General features: G+C 34.9%; 2 protein-coding genes across 6 annotated transcripts; one reads left to right on the top strand and one right to left on the bottom strand.

Moving 5' to 3' along the window:
• Positions 1-329: 329 nt before the first annotated feature.
• Positions 330-7,877, bottom strand: LOC103484743 (cyclin-H1-1). 5 transcript variants are annotated; one of them, XM_008442004.3, is made up of 14 exons: positions 7,562-7,877; positions 6,975-7,025; positions 6,675-6,753; positions 6,446-6,564; positions 6,235-6,308; positions 5,368-5,488; positions 5,192-5,260; positions 4,986-5,027; positions 4,315-4,383; positions 3,596-3,654; positions 1,802-1,886; positions 1,536-1,624; positions 1,368-1,451; positions 330-669 (listed from the first exon to the last, which is right to left on the bottom strand). In XM_008442004.3, the coding sequence occupies exons 1-13, from the start codon at positions 7,619-7,621 to the stop codon at positions 1,370-1,372; spliced, it is 999 nt and encodes a 332-aa protein (XP_008440226.1). In that variant the 5' UTR covers positions 7,622-7,877; the 3' UTR covers positions 330-669; positions 1,368-1,369. The 5 variants fall into 5 exon arrangements, with proteins under 5 accessions (XP_008440226.1, XP_008440227.1, XP_008440225.1 ...); XM_008442005.3 differs by having other exon boundaries at positions 330-673; positions 6,675-6,758; positions 7,562-7,876; XM_008442003.3 differs by having other exon boundaries at positions 330-673; positions 7,562-7,875.
• Positions 7,878-11,331: 3,454 nt separating this feature from the next.
• On the top strand, positions 11,332-15,648 carry LOC103484742 (uncharacterized). Its single transcript, XM_008442002.3, has one exon. It carries the CDS (start codon positions 12,409-12,411, stop codon positions 15,223-15,225), a length of 2,817 nt encoding a protein of 938 aa, XP_008440224.1. The 5' UTR covers positions 11,332-12,408; the 3' UTR covers positions 15,226-15,648.
• The last annotated feature ends 207 nt before the right edge of the window (positions 15,649-15,855 follow it).

The raw sequence follows: 15,855 nt of genomic DNA, 5'->3' as shown, positions 1-15,855 counted from the left end.
GTCAAAATGGGAGGGCTTGTAGTATTTTTCCCAAATTGATTTGACAATAGAATCACTTAATTTATTGGGTGACCAAGTACAAGTACATTGCCATATTACTTGGTTGCGGTCTCATTAGAATCCAATAGTCACCACAAATCATACAAGAAAAAACTGCTTTTAAGAATTTTGACAACGAAGTACAAAGAGGAGTCATTCTACAAAAGGAACAAAAAAAAAAAAAAAAAAAAAACGTCACAAGAAAATCGTTGTATTTAAGTTGTTTGTTTCTCATTTTTCTTTCTTTATGGTAAGATATTCAATGGATAAGAAAAAAAGAAGAATTAAAATTAGGAAGATGAAATTTCCTCCCGCATTCCAAAGGGAAGGAGATATGAAAAAGCTCTTTCATCCACGGAACAAAATGTGAAATAAAATCTAGGACAGAATAAGTCTGGAATTCAAAATTGTCGGTGTTATCATTACATGGCAGGAATTTCTTGGTCACTACTGACCAAGAAATATAGCTGACTCAAGAAAAGAATAAAATCAGAGATGAGTATCAAAGAGGGGGCAAATTTTTAATCTGTGCTTTGATATGATGTTTTCCTTTTCCATATTTTCATGTTGAACGCGGCTCAAGGATGTTGGCTTCATATACCAAACTCATTACCCAAAGCCAAAGCTGAGCTTCCTGAATGAAAGAAATTACTGTCAGCGACTCAGCAGAAGCAAAGGGGTGGCTAAGAGTAATTACAAATGCTACCGTCCAGCGGACTAATTATTAGCAGAAATGTTCCTAATTTTATACCCAAGATCTAAACTTGTAAACATGCTGTAGCATAGAAACCGAAACAAAATGATTTGCTAAGCCTATTTAGAACACACACATGTTAAGTCTTATTTTACTTGATTGGAGGCTGTCTTTTTAGTTTGCCTCCTTGTGTTGTCAACTCTTCTTTTGTATTTTCTTTCTAGGCCTTTGTATTCTTTTTTTAAACAAAAAAACTCAAGGAAAGTAACGAGATGGTAAGAGGGAGGGAAGTAATTGTGAAAGTTAAATCTAAGGGTTTAGGGAAGAATGTGCGTAGAATGTGTTTTTACAAGATAGTTTAGTTCATGGCCAAGGAAAGCATATCTTAGAAGAGATAGATAGGTAGTGACAATTTTTCTCATTCAAAGAAAATAAGGATAATTTCTAAAATATTTGCTACCACTATCTTTTTCATTCAAATGGTTATTAACTATGTTTTCTATTTCTCTAAAATAATACGATACTTTAAACACAACAGTTAACATGGTGCCGGAATGCTATTATCATATCAGTATTCTCACCATCGAAAACCAGTAAAAGCCTAGAAAAACATAATGGGTGGAAGCAGACATACAGCTAATTGTGCAAAGGCCTATTTTGCATTTCATTCGAACTTCTCTTTGATTTGTGCTTTGATTTCTTCTCCCTTTTCTTACTCCTGCACGTTTGGATGGAATTTGTAATTAGCAGCTGGGAGACAAAAATTGAAGGGTTTAAGGTATCACAAGATTGTATAAAATACTCGTCGTTTGAGCCTAGTCCCCAGCAAGATTTTAATTTTCGGTTGATGTGCTTTAAATCCTTTTCTGAAGGGAAAGCATACCGATTAACCTGTTAAAAAAGTGTACAACACAATTAGCACATTAGAAACGTAACCAAAAATCACAGGTTCGTATGAGGTACTGACATATAAGAGGTAATGAGCTAAATTTCTGCCTTCCTATTACTACTACAGACTAAATTCTAGACTGCTGATTTGATCAGTTAAAAGAAAAGGCAATTTCATACCAACGATTCAATTGCATTAATACCCTCATAGAGCTCAGAAATTGTATGCGTGGAATTCTGGCGAGAGAGGATACTGTCGAGGTAGCTGCACATAAACTGAGAAGAATAAGTGATTCATTGCATAGACGGAATGGAAACAACAGAATGTTGCCACTCTCCAAATAAAAGGCCAAAGAGTTTATTTATTTTTTAAAAGTTATTTAATAAATAATTAAACAGAATCGGCTTTCTATGCATGCAGCATAGTTTTTCCTTTAAGAAACTGACCTTCCACGTAGAGAAATGAAAGAATGTATAGGACAAACAATAAGAGAGAGAGACCCAAAGGCTTATCATAAGAAGGAATCCAATCAAAAAGAATGATACCAAGTTATAATTACAAAAAATTCAATTATGGAATGCTCACAAAGACGAGTTAAATCAAATAGTCTCCAAAGCACCTCACCGATCCTTCACCCCTCAAAAGATCCTATTATTCCTTTCAAGCAAAATGCCCCCAAATGGCAAAGAAACAAGTCTACCGCAAAACTCTTCCTTTATCGTAAACACGAGGATTTAGAAAAACTTCCACAAGAATACAACACCGTATTTTACTAGCTATAACAACCCTGAAAGTCTTGAAAAACCGACTCCAGAAGGAGCAAACAAAAGGGCACTCCCATTAAAGATGGCCAGGTTCTCCTCCTACTTCTAGCAAATACAAATAATAATAATTAAAAAGAAAAAGGTATTTGGGAAAGATCCATAGCGCTCACCTTTCCATGCAAAACTTCTCATCTAAAAAACCTTTCCACGCAAAACTTGTCAACCAAAGAATTTCAATTTCTCAGGAATGTTATTCCAAAGAGTGAACACAAAGGCTCCCTAGGGGAGGAGTCAAAAGGATAATAAAAAATAGCTCCAAGAGCAACCTTCAAAAGACTTAAGAACTCAAAGCCTAGAATCCCTTCGCTTTGCTCGCGACAAGTCACCAGGTCAAAAATAATAAAAGGAGACCGACAGCTACAACTGCCTCTTCCTCAATGAGGGGGTAGCAAAAATTCAGAGAAAGAGAGGAAGAATTGTCCAAAGAGGGCAAAACAAAGGCTACTGAATGCTTCCTCTCGTCGTACACATGATAAAGATGAAGTGGAAACAAAGCACACAGAGCTCTTTCTCCCGTCTAAGAGTACTCCCAAAAATAGGCAGTTAGGCACTCAAGTCGTCCCCAATAGAACATCTAACTGACAGAGAAAAATGGAGAAGACCGAAAACAATAGTGAAGTAGAGGTTTTTGCTAGAACCCTTCAACCTACTACCTGTAATCTATTAAAAAGGATGAAGTCCATACTTACGATACTCCTTTACTGCGGCCATTTGGCTCCATGAAGAAATGCCAAATGAGCCTAATTACTTGACCGAATGTTTGATGTATGAAATTTACAAAAGAAAGGAGAAAGCCCAAGCCATCCGAGTTACTAGAGACTTCTCCAATTGGTCGAAAGACATGAGAGATTAAAAAAAACTAAAGAGATGTACATTTGAACCAAGAAAAAGAGTCAAACTTATAAGAAGCCCAAAATTGTTAACTGTTGTTAACACACTGAAGAACGGTTACAAAATAATTGTCCACTAAATAAACGAAAGGGTATTTATAAGGACCAAAAAGACTATCATCTACTGAATACAAGCACTTCAACAGAATTTCAATCTCTAAAGAACTGTCTAGGAGGATTAAAGAATAAATCCATCATTGTAAACTGTCACATGGAAATTTTTAAATAACACAACGAAAGTAGATAAGTAAATTTTCACCTATTAAAGTCAATAACTCCATGAACTTCATTTGATCTGCGCAATGCAGCCAATGCCAACTGCATGTGATCAATAAGACTGATTAAATAGTATGTGATAAAGTTAACAACCTATAAAATATAATTACTGAATAAGAACCTAAAGAGGAATGAAAGGAGACAACCTCGAACAAAATTCCACCTCCCTGAAAGATCGTGTTAATAGTCCCCCCCCCCCCCCCCCTCACCACACACACACGGGGCAGCCTTCCACCCTCCACTTTCCTAGAATGCATTGGCAGCACAAACCTAATTTCTACCTGTTACTATAGCATGTTCGTCATCAAGTTATCCATGCATAACCCAGGGACTATTCCTCTTCCTCTCCATGGAATCTCCTACTCGATTGACTATTTAAAATACAAACTCACATACTTGAACAGATAGATTGATGTGGTTTGTCAGATAGTCACAAAGTCGCAGCTTAGTTTTGCAACTTCTGAACATCAATATGATCTAGACATGTCAACTATAAAAACTGAGCTTCTTTATTGAACTACGAAACAGAACACCATCTAGCCATGTGTTGAAATGAAGAAATGATTAGCCTAAGGTAAATTAAAAATTTGAGCTCAATCCTGAACTCACTTATAAAACTAGGCCAATTAAAGAATTAATGTTGAAAGCTTCAAGTCCTACAGTAGCAGACTTAGTACTGGAAGTATAATAGAAAATAAGCACCTGCCCAGGGGGGAAGAGAAGTGGGGCATCTGTTAACATAATTTTATCAACATCCAATGATGCTGTTGCCTGTAGAAGCCACAAATAAAATAAAAAAAAAAAGTCAAATTTTTATATGAAGTATTAATTACACCGAGACAATTCTGTTCAAAATCTCTAATATAAATAATAAAAAATATCAAACAAAGCTGAAAGAAAAACACAAACAGATGAAAATATCTGACTATTTCTTGATCTTTCAAAAATTTATTCATGAAAAAACTATGTCCAAGCATACAAGAGCACAACTCGCATATATAACAAAAGATAAAGATTATAAAAGTATGTTGCCTATTAAAATTAAAAGGGTAATGTTTTTTCCTAAAATAAGTCACTTCTCAACTCACTCTATTTTTTTTCTACATATACTTCTGAAAATCCCATAGAATATGTGAAGACCTTACAACAATTGAAGTCAAGAAAGTTGTGAGGCTATCTTAAGGAATTGCTCACTATGTGGGCGTTTTAGGGGTGACTCCTAGCTGCCCTTGTTTTATTTATCTGATCGATGCATTTATTTCTTGTCAACACATGTACTAATTTCTTTGATCGAACAGGTTTAATATAACAACTGGAAGACTGGAATTGCCCATACTACAGTATATCAATTGCATTGAAAATGAGGCCATTACCTTCAGCATTTGAAGCATTTCAGCATTCTCATGAAAGAGTTCCTGAAAATATGCACCATTTATCATTGACCGCAACATCAGTGAAAGAGAAGAAAAAATAGTAACTCACTTTATAAGAAGGTAATAAATGCCCAAAAAAACAATAGAAGTATCTTGTTTAAGCATTGTTTAGACAATCTACATTAAAAGAAGAAGACTATGTTTACCTCAATATCGTTGACATATCCTTCAACTGATCGATAAGGTGCATAAACAATAAGATCAAATTCCAGACTCTAGAAAAACATAGACAGATATCAGAGAAGAGGAGGGGAGGGGAGAAAAAAACAAAGCAGAAATAATGAAGTGGAAAAGATAAAAATAAGTTGTGGCACATCCATGCCTGATAAACTATCATCTCGTAATTGAGAATAATTTGATGATCCTGTGAAATCCCCTTACCAAGCTCCTCAGCCGAGACATGATTTTCTTCTATCTTACAAGCTGCATAAATGCAGGTTAACCTGTGTAGAAGACAGTTAGCTAAATCCAGAAACTACTCAACGACTTGTATGATAGTAATAAGTGACAATAAGAGGGAAAGAAGTTGCAGGGAGCAAAACTTCTAAGATGACGTATAATATCAAATGTAAATCCCACGTCTAAGCAATTTGTCTAATACCAGGCAGTGTTTTTTTTTTTTTTTTTTTTTTTTTGAGAAACATGAATCATAATTTTATTGATGACGTGAGATTACAAAAGGGAAAAAGTTGTCGAGTTGTGTTACATAATGCTATCCTATTATGAAAACTAGAGATGTAAGGTTAATCACAAAATAAGGGAGTGAATTTACACCAATTGAGTAAAGTATACAAATTACAATAATAATAAAATAAAATAATAACAATAATATAAGAGATATTTTCAAATATAGCAAAATGATTAAAAATATTTACAAAATATAGCAAAATATCACAGTCTATCTACGATCAACCACGATAGACCAAGATAGACTATTATGGTCTATCGTGGTTCATCGTAAATAGACTGTGATATTTTGCTATATTTTGTAAATAATAATAATAATTATTATTATTATTATTATTATTATTATTATCATTATTACACACACATATATATAAATCTAATGCTAGGCATTTCAACTGCATTCATTCCACTCAATGATTTTCAGCAAAGTCAAATATTGTTGTAACACAATAGATAAAGGGAAGATTCAAGCAATGGACCAGATGTACATCTAAACTCTTACATCACATTTTTTGGATTATGTTGCATCACAGACCATTGCAGGTAGAATCTTTTAAAATATATTAGAGCTGTTGCCTGCAAGTAGTCAATAAAAATAAGGGAAACATAAAAAGAAGTACTCATATAAACAAAATTTTCAATGTTTAAAATGCAAAGGAAGCTTTATAGGAAAGAAATACAGGTCATACAATCAGCTTATCTTGTCTGAATACCTGGATTTTATGAGGAAAATGAAAATTGTTGCATACTTCTTGAAGTTTGTTTTCATAAAATACTCGCATAAATTGCTCTTCTTCAATACTTAATGATTTGGGGCGAGAATGTTTGTCAGCTGACATTAAAAAGAACTATCATACCAAGAGTTGGTATTTAGACATAAAGATTTAACAGTAAAGTTAAGAGTTTTAAATTCTTGCAAAAGAGCAGCAGAAGAGCAGTTACCATGATCTTTCAAATTTATCTGGGGGTCTGGATACGACAATGATCCGTCAGCATCGACTTCCATAAGTGATGCACCAAACTACACTAATAGGAGATTTAGTTGACATGGAGAATAAAATTAAAGCTATAAAAGCAGACACCAAATGCTTTTATCGGGACAAACACATGAATTGAAGAAGGGAATTGCCGTTAGTAATTTGAAGTTCTGGGAAGAAAGAAGCATGAGAAAACTGATTTTTAAGATTTTTTTTTTAGTACAGTAGATAAGATTGGTTGAGTATCATGTCATTCTATTCATACCTTCTCCAGAGCTTCAATTGCTCTCTGGTTAGCAGCTTTGTACCTGCAACCCTGTACGACATAGGAATTGAAATGATCTTACTTTCTATCGTAACAGTAAATTGACAGTTAGACGCACCATTAACTGCCATCGAGTCCTAAAAACTAGAAAAACTCCTCAAAAGGCAACAACCATCCAGCTAAATTATCAAATAAAGTTGCCATCTGGAAGACCACATGCTGCACCAAATTTAAAATTAATTCTCTATTCCGCATTTCTACTTTGTTACGTACTCCTTAAGTCGTTTAGAACAGATAACAATAAAATTAACGCGTCCAACTAAAGCAATTAAAAATGAGGCTATAAACATGGTACGAGTACCATAGAAGTAAGAAACTCCAGTTGCTTTGTAAAGCAAACTAAATAAATAAAGATTCTCCAACGAAACTACATATCGTAAAAATTAAGAAAAAGCAATCTCTCAAACAATCGATTCTGACATTACTGGGAGTTCTTTTGATCAGAAGCCAACGAGAATCTAGTATCAGCAGTTATTTTCACAAACCGCCACAAGATAAAACAAAACAAGAACGGAAGAGAAATGTACCAGCTCCTGAGGAGACAAGATCCATTTGGCTCGTTGAGTCGAGGTCTGGAAATCGGCCATGGTTACTCAGAAACCTTAGTGCCGCCACCAGTCAGATATGCTGATTAAGTAGGGCAGCCACCGTATGGATTCAATTACTTGAGGAAGTGAAGAAAGGGCTGGAGTCTGCAATTAGAAGTAGCGTTGAAGGAAAGTTGAAGAAAGATGAACAGTGTGAACAGGAGCTGTGGTGTGGTGAGTGAGCGGCTCGAGAGAGAAGCAAGAGAACGCGATAGTTTTGTGTGTCTGCGAACAATGTGCGCGCGTTGGGTCGGAGGGTGTGCACTAATTTGCGCGGAAGTTGCTAAAGCTGGACCATCGGGGTGAAAACTCCTAATTACCCAACCCTAACCCGTAACTTTACGTTTTCGGGTACATGGTAAAAAGTATTCTTTTAAATATTAGGGCTTTTCAACAATAAATTCAGTTGTTTATTTTGAGAAATTAAGAAAATCGTTGAGTTGTAGAGCTCCCAATGAGATGAGTATCGCCAAATTGATGAATTTTAGTTGTGGTTTCATATATTCTATAGTCGAATATGATTATAGTAATTTTAAGATGGTATTCTCTTTCATTTGTCGTTTGATTTATTCTCTCAATATTAGAAGTGGCAAACTCGTGAATTATGAAGGATGACTTTGTCTTCAGTAAATTTTAAAATATAACTCTAGTATACATATGTGAAAAAAAAATTATACGATAATGTTTCTTTTTTGTTTTTACTAACATAATATTGAGATTGTGTGAGAACATCAACGATAGATCCGTGAAACCACGTTATAACACCTTCTCCCCACATAAACCACTAAGAGTATAAAGGATATGAATAATACAACTGCAACATCTAGGAGAATCAGAATAAGACGTCGTCATATCCCTAACAATCAAAACCAATTCAAAGATGGATTTAGCATGATTATAGCTTATCTAACTTTAAAATTTAAAAAAAAAAAAAAAAAAAAAAAAAAAAAAAAAAAAGAGGTCCTTGAAGAAATGGTCGACATAGGTATTTAACCAGAGCCTTGCAAACTAACAATCACATAATCATTGAGATTTTTAACAATAACTCCAAAGTCGTTTGGTGTCGTTAAGTAAGAGCCTGTGATGCAATCTCAGCTGCAATCCACATTGAAGTATCACTTTATATGACCGTCATGGGAATAACTAAACTTGATCTCAACTTTAAACTTACTAATACAAAATTTCGAATGTATCAACGATTCACTCGCATTTTCTCTTAATATGATGAACTTGCATAGATTAAATTATTCATATCGTTCCACAATGCCTGTGAACCAGCACACATTACTTGGAAACTCGGTCTATCAATACCTCAATCATTTCTTACCAAAATTCTTGAACATGCGAAGAGGGACAAACAAATTTTCAATACTAACGTGAAATATTTGAAGCAATTTTAATGTTCTATCGTCAACTATTAGAAATTTTTGGAATCAACCAGTATTTTAAAATATACCAAATCAAGTAGTTTCGTGGGTTCTATGTTCAAACTCTCACAACATCATTAACCACAAAAAATATAAATATTAATTTCTATAAACTTGCTACATTTTGTACTAAAATTGAGCCCGAACGTGCTAGTATTTTAATCTAGAAAAAAGTACAGGATAGACTAAGAGGAGAGAAAATGTGAGCCTACTCGACTTTTAATTATAAAACAAATTAATTTTTTTATTGATCGTGTATGATTAGTTTAATTTTCTATTTACAACCATTTTCATTTGGAATGCCATTGTCTTTCACGTTTCAAATTTTAAAAGTATATTTTGGTCATATTATATTTACTTTCTTGAAAAAATACAAATTTTTATTTTTAAATATAATAAAATTTCAAACTTTATCAAAATAACATTAATATATACTAATAAATATCTATTACTAATAAAATATAAATTTATACTATATTTTATAATTATTTTGATTGATTTTACTATATTTAAATACAACTTATACGTGAGTATTAATTTTTTGTTAGGGTTACTTTTGAAGTTGAAAACTGTTCAATAGGTCACACCACCTATTTTTGGTGACGGGGAGGAGAGGCAGCCAGAGAAGGTTTCAAAGCCGACACCTTTTCAGATTCATTACTTTCAAACCATACCTTTGACCGCTGGATTTACTTTTTCAACTTATGATTCTTTTTTTTCTTTTTTTCTTTTTTTTTTCTTTCCTATTTATTTATTTATTTTTGTATGTTGCAATAGATCTTTTCGTGCATGGAGGTCAACCAAAATTCTAACAATTCAAAAGAAGCGATTCCATTACTAAAATAGTGTGGCAGTACATCTATGAATTGGTACATGTTATTCTAGATGTGTTTTATAAAATACACCTTACTACTCTAATACACCTTTTTATTTTATCAAATCAACTTCCTCCATCTTAAAATTAGTCTAATTTAAAATATTTTAACGCTAAAAAGGAAACACATTAGAGAAAGCTAACAATTTAGTACTATGGATTTTTTTAAAAAGAAAAATTAAGACAAAGATCAAAAGGGCAAAAGTCTACCCAGCTGACATTACTAGAGGAAAGTAAATATGAAGAAAATCAATTCACAGTACTTTTAGATAATATGTATGATTCAGTCCGTTTGTAAAGATCAAACTATAAGAACTAAATTATAATTAGAAACTATAAAAGCCACATGACTAGCTTTTTCCCAATTACGATAATCAAAATATTAATAAGTTATCGTGTAGTTCTAGATTCTCAGTAATCTCAAATCTACTTTCAAAATTAATTTGGATTAAAAATAGTTAAATAATAATAATAATATTATTATTATTATGCTAGAAATAATAATAAAAAAAAAAAATTCAAAAGAGACCATTTTCTTCGTGAGAAAAAAATCTACTAATTATTTTTTTTGGGTTTTCTAAAAGATAGAAGAAAAAAAGAGGAGACTATTTATTTAAAAAAGTCAAACAACAAAATTCATTACATTTGTCTACACTACTTTTCTTAATTTTAATTTTAATTTTTTTAAAAATTAAAAAAGCTAAAATAGTAAAAAAAAAAATATTTATAAATATGAGTGATTAAGATTTTATTAGATTTAAAAATATATTGAATAGTTTTATTTAAAACCTCTCCTAAAAGACGTGCCATGCTATCTCATATAGATACACCATCTCATCCACATTTTGTAATAAAAATGTTTTTTTCTCTTTCGTTTTATTTAGTTTAATAACTCTTCCAACCTCATTCACATAACTGCATTATCTCTAAACTATTTTTCTAATTTAATGGAACTGGGAGAGTTGATTTATAAACAGTTGTTTTAGGTGTCTGTTTGTCAATTTATTATATGTTATATTTGTTTTTTTTTTGTTATAAATAAAACAATTAGATAGCATTTTAACATAATTTTTATGGACCATCTTAAATTATAAAAAATTATCAATTGATCAAAAAATTTATATTTATAAATTAAAACAAATTTAATATTAATATCACCTTTTGACGTACATCTGAATTTTCATTAGCAGATTAAAAAATTGGAAACCAAAATGATTGATTTCTAAACCATGATTAAGCAATATAAGGGAAATGGAATCTTGTTCCACTTAAGGGGGGGGGGGGGGAAGGAAAAGAAGAAAAGAGAAAAGCAATTATCATATGAAATCATAAGGCATTTAAAAGCTTGAAGTAGAGAGGAAGATGGGAATAATAAAAAAATGGAAGTTACGATGGAAGAAGTTAAAATGGAGATATCTAATCAAGAAGTTAGTGGCTGCCTAGTTGGACTTGGGAAACAGCTTAAAAATTATGACTTTTTCTTTCTTCTTCTTTTTTTTGCAGCTCAAAGGCAAAGAGCCAGAATTTATGTATATTGAAGAAAGTGTTTTTGTGTGTGTTTGTGGGTCTCTACCACAACAACACAGCCAAAGGAATAATTGTATAAAATAACAAAAGTCCTAATAAAAACGAAGATAAAACCAAGCAATTATCTCTGTCACTCCTTAAAAATATTATAAATTTGCATGAAATATTATATCATGTAAAGCTATTTGGTTTATCAAAGTCAATTTGTCCTTTCTTACTATTTGTTGAGGGGGGGAGAGAGAGAGAGAGGTGGGTAGCGTAGAAGATTTAAGAATAAGGTCAGAGAGAGAAAGAGAGAGTAAAGGAAAGAGGATTATACAGATTGGTATTATTTGGCTTCATTTCACTTGCTTTTGCTCTGCTGAAGAATTCCTTCTCTTTTTCTGTTTCAATTTCCAACAGAATTTTGAAGATTGGCCCAACAATTTGTTGAGTTCTTTGAAAACTATTGCTGATTTCTTGGTGGTTATCTTGTGAATTTTCAGTTCTGATTCTTGTTGGAGTATTTTTTTTTCCTGCATAAATTGAAGGATCTGGATTCTCGGTTTTAGGTTTTGACTCTTTTGAGTTTTTCTTGGTGGGACTCGTCTTGGTAATTTTGGTCTCTGTCTTGACTTTTCCGTAGAGAATGTCAATTTCGAGTTCATTTTCTAATATTCGATGGGAACTATTTGTGTTTGATGGTTTTAGTTGAATTTCTCCGTGTTGGGGTTTTGCATCTGTAGTTGAATTGTTCTTGAATCCTTTCCATTTCTGGAATTTTTGAAGTGGGGTTTCTCTGATCTGTTTCAAGATCCCTTCTGATTGCCTTTTGGGGTTCTAGGGTTACGAAACTGAATAATTCTTTTTCCAATTCTTTTCTTTGAATTTGATGGGCTAGAAATCCCCCTTTGTTGTTATTCTTGTCGCAAACTTTTGCTTGCTGATCTCTTTGAGTTTCCTTTTGAAAACGAGCTTAAATGCATCTTTCACTATGGAAAAATCTGTCTCATTGTGCTGCTGCTCTATTAATGGACAAGAAGGGCCGAAGAAGAGATGGGTCTACTACTGGACATGATTCCAAGAAAAACTCATCAATTCTTCGAAAATTGCAAGAGAACAAGCTCAGGGAAGCTCTTGAGGAAGCATCTGAAAATGGGTCTCTCTTCAAATCGCAAGATATTGATGAATCCGAATCGCTCGGCGACCAGGATGACGGCGGTGGCTTGGGCCGGTCGCGTTCGCTCGCTAGACTCCATGCGCAGCGGGAATTCCTACGCGCCACCGCGCTCGCCGCTGAGCGCACTTTCGAGTCCGATGACGCCATTCCTGACCTCCATGAAGCTTTCTCCAAGTTCCTCACTATGTACCCTAATTATCAGTCCTCCGAGAAGATCGATCAGCTGAGGTCTAACGAATACTCGCATCTCTCTTCGAAGGTATGCCTCGATTACTGTGGCTTCGGACTTTTTTCTTATGTTCAAACACTTCACTATTGGGAGTCCTCCACATTTAGCTTGTCTGAGATTACTGCAAATCTGAGCAACCATGCTCTTTACGGAGGTGCTGAAAAGGGGACTGTTGAACATGATATAAAGCTTAAGATCATGGATTATTTGAACATTCCTGAGCATGAGTATGGGCTTGTGTTTACTGTGAGTAGAGGGTCGGCTTTTAAATTGCTTGCTGATTCATATCCTTTTCATACCAACAAAAAATTGTTGACCATGTTTGATTATGAGAGCCAATCTGTTAGTTGGATGGGTCAGTGTGCCAGAGAGAAAGGTGCAAAAGTGTATAGCGCCTGGTTCAAATGGCCATCCCTGAAACTCTGCTCCACTGATTTGAGAAAACAGATTTCGAATAAGAGGAGAAAGAAGAAGGACTGTGCTACTGGTCTTTTTGTGTTTCCAGTTCAATCTAGGGTGACAGGGGCGAAGTATTCTTATCAATGGATGGCTCTAGCGCAACAGAACAATTGGCATGTGCTGCTTGATGCTGGATCTTTAGGTCCTAAAGACATGGATTCGCTTGGACTGTCCCTTTTCCGGCCAGATTTCATTGTAACATCATTCTATAGAGTTTTTGGATTTGATCCAACTGGTTTTGGATGTCTACTAATCAAGAAATCAGTTATGGCGAGTTTACAAAATCATTCTGGGAGTACAGGATCAGGAATGGTGAAGATAACTCCTGAATATCCTTTGTACCTGAGTGATTCAGTTGACGGTCTTGATGGATTTGCTGGGATCGAAGAAGATGGAGTCTCTGAGAATGTTGATAAAGCCTCTGAAACACGGCAAAAATCTCAGCTGCCTGCTTTCTCGGGTGCGTTCACATCTTCTCAGGTTAGAGAGGTATTTGAAACTGAGATGGATAGTTCTGAGAGAGATGCTACGAGCACTATATTTGAGGAATCAGAGAGTATCTCTGTTGGAGAGGTGATGAAAAGCCCAGTATTCAGTGAAGATGAGTCATCTGATAATTCGTTGTGGATTGATTTAGGCCACAGTCCACTTGGGTCTGATAATGCTGGCTTCAGCAAACATGAAATTGCCTCCCCATTGCCCCCATATTGGTTTGCATATCGAAAAAATAACCGACAATCACCCAAACCAACTTCGAAAATATACAGCAGCCCACTTTATGACGAAAAAGAAGTAAACTCAAGGCCAGGGGATGAAAGAAATATGTTATCATTTGATGCAGCTGTCATGTCTGTTTCTCAAGAGCTTGATCGTTACAAAGAGGTTGGTGGAGGTAAAGATTCAGTAATGAGCCCTGCCTCACTGAGTGGTAAAAAGAGTCTAGAGCATACAGACATGTTGGAGGTAGACAAAACAAGCAAGAGACTTTCGAATGGTCTGTCAAGTTGTGATGTCAAGAAATCTCATCTTGGCAATTCAACTTCTGGATCCCAGCACCATAACTTAGAGAATGGTTCAACCTCTGAGATCTGCTCGGAGATTAAGGAGAGTGCAATAAGACGTGAAACTGAAGGAGAATTTAGGTTGCTGGGTCGCCGAGGGAATAGATTTGCTGGTGGGAGGTTTTTTGGAGTAGATGAATCTGAAGTGCAGAACAAGGGAAGAAGAGTCTCTTTTGGCATTGAAGACAATGGTAAAGAACACCAGAGCTGTAATTTGGAGCCAGGTGAAACTTCTGTTACTAGCTTCGATGATGATGAAGGTACCAGTGACGGTGAATATGGTGATGGACAAGATTGGGACAGGAGAGAACCTGAGATTATATGCCGCCATATTGATCATATCGACTTGTTGGGTCTCAACAAGACTACTCTCAGATTAAGATTTCTGATCAATTGGCTCGTGACGTCCCTACTACAACTTAGGTTACCCGATTCTGATGGAAGCAGCAGAGCGAATCTTGTTCAAATTTATGGTCCTAAAATAAAGTATGAAAGGGGTGCTGCCGTAGCATTCAACGTGAGAGACAAAGTTAGAGGGCTAATCAACCCAGAAATTGTACAGAGGCTGGCTGAAAGAGAGGGTATATCTCTTGGAATTGGTTTCCTTAGTCACATACGTATCGTTGAAAATCCAAGACATCATAAAGGTTTGAACCTAGAAGACACCACCCTTTGCAGACCCATGGAAAATGGGAAGCTCAGTGGAAAGAGCGGGTTCATGCGGGTTGAAGTTGTGACTGCTTCTCTGGGATTTTTGACCAATTTCGAAGATGTCTACAGATTATGGGCTTTTGTAGCAAAGTTTCTTAATCCAACCTTTATCAAAGAGGGTGCTCTTCCTACAGTTGAAGAAGGTTCGGAAGTATAATACCTGAAGCAGCAGCTATTGACAAAGTAGGTACAGTTTCAAGAGCATGCCATTTGGACGAGAGGAGAGAGTATTTGAAAGGGATAATTCAGAACAACAAACTAAGGGCATCCCGTAAACAATGGAAAGTGCATTGACTTCCCACACCTTCTCGGATGCTTTGATCTTCACTTACAGCCCTCCAGCACAAGCACATGAATTTGTTGATTCATACTTATTTTTACTTAGATTGTTCTCTTTTTGAGTTAATTTTCTGGTCTGAGCTTTGGAGAAATTGTTTGATCTCGAGTAGCCACGGCACCGTGATCTTGCTAGTATATAGCTCCAGAGAAGCTCAAATTCTTGAATCTGTGTAAAAGAAGTTTAGCTTAGAATTATGCCTGCAGTATTTAGCCAATGCTCAGAAACATTTCCCATTTTCAATTTCTTTTGCTTTTTCTGAGTTTGCTGCTATTTTTCCACTCTCAATGGTAGTTTATGTCAATCTGAGCAATGCAAAGACTTGTTACGGACTTTGAACAAACCTCTATACAGTGGTTCCTTTCTCTCTCTGTTCTCTCTTCCCTTCTGCTACAACAGCCAAAGGGACATAACAATCTAGGGTCAAAATGACCGATGAGAAAATCTAAG

This window comes from Cucumis melo, chromosome 8 (genome assembly GCF_025177605.1).
Source record: "Cucumis melo cultivar AY chromosome 8, USDA_Cmelo_AY_1.0, whole genome shotgun sequence".
Taxonomy (NCBI): Eukaryota; Viridiplantae; Streptophyta; class Magnoliopsida; order Cucurbitales; family Cucurbitaceae; genus Cucumis; species Cucumis melo.
This window is presented reverse-complemented; position numbering and strand designations above follow the sequence as displayed.

Excerpts from the sequence above, each read along its gene's own strand:
- LOC103484743 (XM_008442004.3), bottom strand. The coding sequence starts at position 7,621 with ATGGCCGATTTCCAGACCTCGACTCAACGAGCCAAATGGATCTTGTCT. Across the intron at positions 7,026-7,561 it reads TCTTGTCTCCTCAGGAGCTG|GGTTGCAGGTACAAAGCTGC; the intron begins GTACATTTCTCT and ends TATGTCGTACAG. Across the intron at positions 6,565-6,674 it reads GATAAATTTGAAAGATCATG|CTGACAAACATTCTCGCCCC; the intron begins GTAACTGCTCTT and ends TTTTAATGTCAG.
- LOC103484742 (XM_008442002.3), top strand. The coding sequence starts at position 12,409 with ATGCATCTTTCACTATGGAAAAATCTGTCTCATTGTGCTGCTGCTCTA.